General features: G+C 36.3%; 1 protein-coding gene and 1 non-coding gene across 2 annotated transcripts; one reads left to right on the top strand and one right to left on the bottom strand.

The window, feature by feature from the left end:
* The first annotated feature begins 1258 nt into the window (after positions 1-1258).
* TRNAG-GCC lies at positions 1259-1329 on the top strand. Its single transcript has one exon. It is a non-coding gene; the product is annotated as a tRNA-Gly (tRNA).
* Positions 1330-1459: 130 nt separating this feature from the next.
* Positions 1460-5012, bottom strand: LOC110870797 (bet1-like SNARE 1-1). Its single transcript, XM_022119939.2, has 6 exons — positions 4963-5012; positions 4728-4776; positions 3010-3160; positions 2798-2854; positions 2659-2718; positions 1460-1700 (listed from the first exon to the last, which is right to left on the bottom strand). Exons 2-6 carry the CDS (start codon positions 4739-4741, stop codon positions 1611-1613), a joined length of 372 nt encoding a protein of 123 aa, XP_021975631.1. The 5' UTR covers positions 4742-4776; positions 4963-5012; the 3' UTR covers positions 1460-1610.
* Between the last annotated feature and the right edge of the window lie 4142 nt (positions 5013-9154).

The following is a 9154-nucleotide window of genomic DNA, read 5'->3' on the forward strand; positions in this document are numbered from 1 at the left end:
TCTGACGACCTCAATAAGGATTTTACTAGAAAAAAAGTTCCTAAAGGTCCGTAATAAGGTTACAAAAAGGTTCGGGAAGAAAATGTCGAGTTTTCCGGCCAAAAACGATTTTCCGGCGACCGAAGACTAACGAAGTTAGGTTTCTGTTAGTTAGGGTTTATTGAAGACCAATATGTTAACAGTTGGGACTGCTAGTGGTTATTTTTTAAGTTGTGACTGTTGACAGCCAATGACAAATAGTTAGAATTATTAAAATCCAATATTCCTTATTTTAATATCTAAAAACATTCAATATAATATGTTTTTAAATAAAAGCTAAATTACCAATGGTAATTCATCGATAAACCGATGCTAAAAGAGCTAAAAGGTCGTCGGTAGTTAGCCGATAAACTCTGCCAGTAATCGGTTGGTAAAACTTCAAACAACACCTTATATTCAACGTGTTAGCGTAGTTGTTGGTAACATGATAGTAATAGTATTGATCAATCAATTCATTACTCACACTATGTTTTTAGACATAGACATAGTATCACCGACGGGACCCAATTTCACCGCCGAATTTTCAACAAATGCATCTAACATTTAAAACCCTTTGTTTTGTAGTCATAGTATATCCATGTTCCTTGCCGATCTACTTCCTAATTTCTGATTATGTGCAAGGGCTTCATCAAAAACAAAATATTCTCCTAAGTCTTCATACGTATTCACCAAACATGTAACATCACTATCATCTTGCAAGAGTTCGATATCAACTGTTTTGCCAACAATGGCGAAGCTTGAGATTTCCAACCCTCGGGGGGGGGGGGGGGATCAAAAACATATATACCAAAAAATTTCTATACGAAAACTACGTAATCTCTACTACTGAGCGAACAGTTCGAGGGTCGGCCGTCCCCTCCTACCCCCACTATGTTGTGCCCATGCTTGCCAATCAAAATATTTTCACCACAGCCTCATCATTCACCCTTGAAACGTCAATTCATCATGCATCTCGAAATGATGTGTACTGTTTATAAGAATAATGATACTTTCAAAAATAGTTGATTTATCAAGCTCCAGTGAAAACTAAAAACCGTTTTTTTTTTTTTTTTAATTGAGAGTATGATCATGAAATAACTGCGTATTACACTTCAGTTAAGATGCTAGATTTCCATGACATGGCCATTAAAAAAAATGTAAACAAGCTTTGGTTAATGTAAAGATAGGAACAACTTTATGCTAATATATATTGTTATCTAGAACATTACTTGTCAACAAGGCACCAGTGGTCTAGTGGTAGAATAGTACCCTGCCACGGTACAGACCCGGGTTCGATTCCCGGCTGGTGCATTACATTTTTACTTATTTTTAATTAATAAAATTCAATTAATTTTTTTAATAAAAATTTCAGGTGATTAAAATATAAAATAAATGGAAGTAATCAAGACAAAGGAGAGATAACTAGAAAGTAGAGAAACACTATATAAACAGTTCAAGTCGATATTTAATCTTCAAACCAAACACACAAATCTCCATTTCAACAAGATTTTTTTTACATAAACGTCCACACAAAAGAGCATTGTCCAACATTCACCGAGGCGTAACGGTTTCGGGTTCAAAAAGAGCCCGAATCACCGAGTGAGATAATATATGACCAGGAAACCGACAACAAACGAAGCCACAAGAGTAAACATTCTTCGGCTTGATTTAGTCTCAAAAACCTGGAGAAGATAAATTCAAACATTTATTTATAATGTAGGGATCGTATTTATCTTCAACAAGCGAAACAGGCAAGATACAATAAAGAGTTTGTTTAAAAAAACCGGGCCAATGTGTAGCTTTAGTGCATAAAACCTCCTAAAACATTCTGATAATGATCAATGACGAATGACCCATTTTATAACCCATTAATCTAAAAGAGTCAAATGGGTTGACGGATTATAATTAGGGGTGTAAACAAGCCCAGAGGCTCGAGAGCTACTCGTGATCGGCTCGGTTAAAAGCTCGAACGAGCCGAGCCTTAACAAGCCCGAGCCCGAGCTCGAGCCTGAAATATAGCTCGTTTTGTTATCGAGCCCGAGCTCGAGCCTGAAATACAAAGCTCGTTTAGGCTCGCGAGCCTAAACGAGCCCATACAAAATTTTAATTTTTTTATATATAATATATTAATAATGATGATAACATTGATGAGCCGAGCTCGAGCCGAGTTATAGCTCGTTTAAGCGATGTTGAAGTGAGCTCGAGCCAAGCTTTTAGCTCGTTTAAGGTTGTTCTCCAAATAGTTCGAGCCGAGTCGAGCCGAACTCGAGCTTTGGGTTTTACTTGCGAGCCGAGCTCGAGCTCAAAGAAGTAGGCTCGAACCGAGCCGAGCTCGAGCTCGAGCCTGGTCGAGCTCGGGCTCGGCCCGGCTCGTTTACACCCCTAATTATAATCAAGTAGTAAATGGGTCATAAACGAATTGGAAAGTTGTAGTAAATGAGTTAAACGAGTTGGCGTGCGGATCGCCCGCCCTACATATCTGAACAAGTCAACCTGAACATGACCTGTTTATAAAACATGTTAGATTTGACAACCCAAAATCTAATTATTTTTGTGTTGTGTTTCGGTTCCTGTCAGGATATACAACAGGTTTTAAAAGCGAAAAAGTTGGCAGTTGAATGATGAGTAGATATGCATTACCGTTTTGAATTTATCCATCGTGCCAGATAGAATGCCTCTTGAAGAATCCATATCATTCCCCTGATGAGAAAAACAAATATTGCTATTAACTATTCAAGATAAATAAACACAAACAAAAGATAAAAAATTACAGAAATACCATTCTATCCAACATTCGGTTATGACCCTCCACTTCTTCATGAATATCACCTGTCAGCTGTTGAAATAAACCACCTTAGTTTTACTCAAAACATATTTAGGATATGATGATGAAATTTACTTGGATATGATATGTTTGAACCGAACATTTTCTCAACACAAGCAAAACGTTATCAAAATGACACTATAAACACAAGGTTAGAGCTTGCATACCCTTTTCAGCATAAGAACTCTATCTTGAAGCCCGTCCATCGCTCTATCATTCTCCTGTTCATCAATTTCATGGGATGAGTAAGACGAAGTGGCCCTAATACCACCATCTTCAATGTCATCAAACAGAGCAGTCCTGCTTCCACGAACATCCCTGACGCACATTTAATCAAAGATTTTTTAAATAAAAAGACATAAGTAATCGAGTACGCAAAACGTAAACTCCTTATCACATTTAATAGAACATAATATTACAGCACGCAGTCAGTGGCTTTTCATGTTGTGAATATGAAAAAACTGTTTGGTAACCGTGAACTTGTTACTGGACACTCAGGGTGTACATGTCAATAGCGCTCGTAGCGCGCGCTATAGTGAATAGCGTAGCGTATCAGTGAAGTGTCGCTACAGACCATGTAGCGATAAATAGCGGATTTTTTATTTATTTTATATATTTAGATGATTAGCGCATAGTTGTTAATGGCGAATAACGACAAATAGCGATAAGGTGTCTACATGCTACATTGCGAATAATGATAAACAGCGGGCGGCTATTTATAAATAGCGATGCACTAGAAAAATTTTTTATATGTATATTATATCAAAATACCCTGGCATATATGCTATTTTACATGAACCTTTAACAAAAACCTAAAATCTAGCTATTTTATAGCTATATTTAATTGCTATTTATATTAAAAAAAATAAGTTGTCGCTATTATCGCTACAACCCTAATGCCTAGACCTATACGATACGTAGCGAGCCATAGCGATCGCTACGCTCGCTATTGACAACTATGGATTAGTGATAGCGTATTTGAGCTATTTTAGCGTTTTTAGCACTTTTATGCATAACTGGTGTGTTAAAGATGGTTTTTATTTTTTTTATTTTTCTACTCCTTTATCGCTAACCATGAAATAGCGTATGCTAGCTCGTCACTATCACTACGTAGCATATAGGTATCAATGTATCATAACTCAATCACAGATCAATCGCCATACTATGCAAAATCATCTCCAATAAACAAGAATACCAAATCTGTAACCTACTAACTTAAAACCAATGCCAAATCATCTCCAACAAATCACTTACAAACCTAATTCTACAACCAAACAGAACAAAATCAAAACCATACTTAATCGAATAAAATCATGATTAATTCGTATAGGAACCAAAGTTTTGTTTTCGGTAGGATCGGATTTGCTATTCAAAATGGGGTTGCGGCGCAGCTTGTTGCCCGTTTACCTGCCATTCTACTCTAAATTTTCCGGCTCTTTAATGGAAGATAAATCATTAAAAGCTTCTAACAAGTCGATTAAGACCGAAGACATTTTGCAAGATATTAATACATTTGTATAAGCAAAGATCTACCAAAACAAAACCCTAGAAGTCGCGTATCGAGAAGCTACTGATCTAAGCAGCATACGACACAAACAAACAGAATTCGATATCGAATATTAAATCATCTCCAATAAACAACAGCACCAAATCTGTAACCTAACCTACTAACTTAATCCCAATGCCAAATCATGAAGCAACCTGAACTAAATCGAAAGCATATTCGAAGCTCGATAACAAATCGAATAAAATCAGGCTTAATTCCTATGAGCAAGATCTAAAAACGAAACCCTAGCTAGCAGTTCCCTATCAATCTAATAAGCATGAAATCATACAAAAATACATAATAATCTGAAACTAAATCGAGATACAGAAGAAGAACAACCTTCGAGTATTCATAGCTCTGGTGGATGAAACGGCCGGTGTTTGTAATCCTGTAAGAAAATCACATACAATCAGTTGAAAGTTGAAACTACCGATCTGAATTAGGGTTTAAGAATGAACAACAGTTGTAAATGAAAGTCGAAATTAGGGGAAACGTAGATCTCCGGCGACATTGACGGTGGAGATTGATCGGAATTAATGGAAAAGGAAGGCAGAAAGAGTGATCGGTTGCTTACCTGTTGGGGAAAAAAACTGGATGAATTATGTTCACAGCAGCAAATATAATAATATCATTTACTTACTCATTTATTTTATTTTTTATATAAAGAAAATATAATGTGATTTATGTTTTTTTTTTATTTAATGGATGTTTGGTAGCATCTTAATGACCATTCAGATACTATCTCTTAATGGTTTAAAACCTCTGAATGAATAAGAGGTAACCTCAAGTCTGAATGGTTAAGAGGTAACCTCTGAATGGTAAATCATCACATGTCACATTTTTCTACCTTCTCATTACTAAAATTCTTAATGGTTCCATTAAGAGGTAGCCTCTTAATGACCATTCAGAGGCTACCAAACAGCCCCTTAGTTAAGTAGTAAACTAAAGAAAAATTAAATAGTTAGGTTATTGTTAACGAAATAATTACGATATCAAATGGAAATAATCGACTTAATTGAATAACAGTGATTATATATTCTTATGTTCCCCTTAAAGTCAAAGGGGTCCTAAAAATAATCTCCACCATTAGATCATGCTAAGATTAGATCTCAGCCATTTAAAATAGGAAAAACCTTCTAGAAGGAGAGGTTACAAATCAGAAGTCAGCGGTGGTTTTGAACAGTTTTTTTCTTCCGTGTTTTCCATCCCACGTTGTTCATACATATCCTACTCTTCTCAAATCTCAAACACAATCGCACCATCCAAATTCCATTCCATAATCAATTTATTCGCTCAATTTGTTCATACATATCCTACTTCGATTCAGTAGACTCCCAATCTATTGCCTAAATCTATCGTTGTTTAATTATGTGATGAGCATGGACAATTTTCATTCGGACGGCGCCACTGTTAGAAGAAGACGAGGAAGACGACGATGAGGATATTTAAACCAGAAACTCTCTCAGTGAAATCTCAAGGTATAATCAATTCTTCCTATTCCTATCCTTATTTACTCAAGATCCTGTTTGTCTAATTCCTTTATAATATTCTTAGCAAGATGACGAAAGCCATCGATGAGTGTGAAGGTTCTCTGTAGCCATGGCTTGAGTAAGTTCTATCTACTCTTTAATGCTAACAATTCTGCTTTCTGATTTTCAATTAGTGAAACCCCTTTCCACCCAGATCCAACGATGTCAAAAAATCTCATAGTTAATCGTAGTCGGAGTAGGTTCGAATGGCTTCGATAGAGTAAATGTCGAGGTTTTCATTCCGCCGTCATCTCAGTCGCATCCCGGTTCTTCGAGTAGTGAGGAGTTTCACATCTGATGGTTTTAGGTCTATAATCGTTCGAGAACGCCTAGATGCTTATATCGTTTGTTCACAAAATCAGTGGTGTTGGAACATAGCTTGTCATTATCAGCAACGACGGACAAGTCTTAACCCTCAGGTTTGCATAATTAGGGTTGTATAGAAGTATCTTATCTATCAGTTTTTCTTGATGTTGGTGTGTAGTATATGGAGGATTACAAGAGTATTATTGACGTTGCAAGAAGTTCAAGTATTAAGGCGAGTGAAAATTTTCCTTTGATATGTGTTTGGTTTGGAGACAGTTTCTACATTATTTTTTATTCTGAATATATTTTGCTGGCTGAAAATGCTACTGCAATCAACATCCTCTGTTTCAGCTTGAAAGTGATGTGAAAAAAAAACATTAAAGAATGTTGTGAAAGCTATCATTTCTTCTTTAAAGATTTCTTATTGATTGATTGTAAATGTATTGTTCTATATCAGATCAATGGTTTGCTTTTGTGGATCTCTCGTATTTCTATTTGGATGTTGCCAAAGACCGCCATCATGTTGGGTAAAACATTCTATGATTTATATCTTTGATTTTGTTTATAGTCAACCTAATCCTGAAAGCCACGTGACCGTCGGATCATGCTGAAAGAATATTCGTCATTTGCACAGAACTCAGAAAGGTAAACGACCCTTTGTTAGATCATAGCAGGTATGAACGGGTTGATTTGGGTTATTGTTCTTCCCAAACGGGTCAAATACATAAAATACAAGTTGGAAGTCTCAACTTCGTAAATTCTTTTGTAGGGTGATTTAGCTCAATATTATAGTAATATAGTTTTTATAATAAGGTTTAATGCATTAATTATTTTAAAAATATATAGGTAAAAAAGTGGCGGTGGGCTAGCATAACCGGCTTGACGTGTACAATAGGTGGGCCGTATTCAACCTAAACCCGCTTTAAAATCTTGCTACATGTACTCATATTTACCCAATTTGACATCTTGGTACCTACACTTCTAACATGCCTGTGGCTGCTTGTGAGGCTTCAATTTATACATGTATCACTCTGTTTGTGTGCGACCTTCAAAAGTTAACAAAAAAATCAACTACCACGCACACACATGATTGTGTTTTATGGAATATGGGTAATAGTTGATTTTTCTTTTCTAGCTGTGTGACTTTTTTAACTAAGTTGATCAATAGTTCGTCAAATCACCTATGTCGTAATGGAATTTCATATTTATTTTAATTCAGGAATTACCATAGTTTAATACTTCTGAGACTTGGGCTACAATGCAAGTATGAAGATAGACTCTACCTCACGTTGTGCAGTGACTTGAAGGTTTTGATTTGTGATTATGTTTCTTCTGCTTAGCTCTTTACATACAATTCTTGATTAAAGTAGCAATGAGAATGTGGCAATGAGAATGGGTGTTTAGACCGTGGGGTATGGTGGGGCTTGGGTTGGAGGCATGAGTTGACACGTGGAGTTTTAGCTCTCCCACCGGTGAGTGACGTGTCCATGGGGTATGGCGGGGCTTGGTTGGGGCGTGGCTTGGCAGTTTATTAAACAAAAGCGAATAGGAGCCCGCCACATAGGATCACTAGCCCGCCCCACGCCCGGCTTCAAACTCCCGCCCCTTGGGCCACGCCCCAACCCAAGCCCCCGAGGTGGTGGCTTGGGCATTTTCAGCCAACCCACGCCCCAACCCAAGCCCCATACCCCATAGTCTTAAGTATATCATAATTTAAAGGTGAGTTAAAACATGTTGCTAATTATGTTGGTGTGTGATTGATAATCTTTTCCATGTCTTTTTAGGTTAATTAAAAAGAAATATGGACAGGACACAACAAATGTTGGAGATGAAAGGTGGATTTGCTCCTTATATTCAGGTAAATACTGTTTAAAAAGCACATGGTTATGGTCACATCACTAGCGTCAAACCCTTCTCTTGATTTGGTGATTATGTTACTGGTTGGGTTCTTTCTAATTCAATTTTTTTCCCGCTATTATTGTTGTAAAAAGGTACTATAGGTTATAATGTATGGTATGCAACTAAGTAACCATAGCTTCAAATTCTTTTGACATTGATACACTTTACGGTTCGTTTTAAGATTTGATATATTACAAGAACATTTTGAAGTCAACTGTTTCAATTTAAACATAATGATTGCTATAGTCTAGAACATATATTAAGCAAAGAATATAATACCAAATGAATGAATGGTGAACTGGTGTTTTCTTTGTTACACCAGTGTGTAGTGTTGATTTCAACTTAAATGTGCCAGGTAAACATTTTCTTTACAATCATTGTGTTATAAGATTGGGGTACACTTTATATGTGATGGAATTGAAGATGGTGTAACCAGCATACCCAGTTGCAAAGGAGTACGTCCTTTCTATTAATTATTGTAGTAATATTCTTTAAGCTTTAGTGTGCGGATTCAACATCTAATTTATGTTATGGATTAGCCGTTGAAGCCAACCAATGATGACAAAAAGGTAAGTTTTACTTGGGTAAAAATGTAATTAATATATGTTTATGTTCTTTTATCATCTAAGCTGGGAAATTTGTGAAGAGTAAGAACAGTGAGGCGATGGTAAAGGTATCTTCAAACACACAAAGTACACTTTACTTCAGCAGTAATCTTTAATATTTAATTGTTGCATATTTTTACAATTTATACCAGGACATGGCCATGCAGCAGGTGAACATGGAACAAGCTCCTATTCGAGGTCGAGGAGGACGATCCAGAGGCCAAAACGATTTAATAGGTGCAAGTTTGAGTTTTATGAAACATACGAAACATTCTGTACATTTTTAGTAATGCTTGCTTTTTATCGTCTTATGGCTTTATTGTTACGTTCGCTTATTTTTTTGTTGTCTTAATGAGTTATGCTTTTAATTGACAGTCACCTTATTTGGCTTTGTTTATAACTCAAAGAAAGTCAGTTTTCCATATTA

This window comes from Helianthus annuus, chromosome 1, assembly GCF_002127325.2.
Source record: "Helianthus annuus cultivar XRQ/B chromosome 1, HanXRQr2.0-SUNRISE, whole genome shotgun sequence".
NCBI lineage: Eukaryota > Viridiplantae > Streptophyta > Magnoliopsida > Asterales > Asteraceae > Helianthus > Helianthus annuus.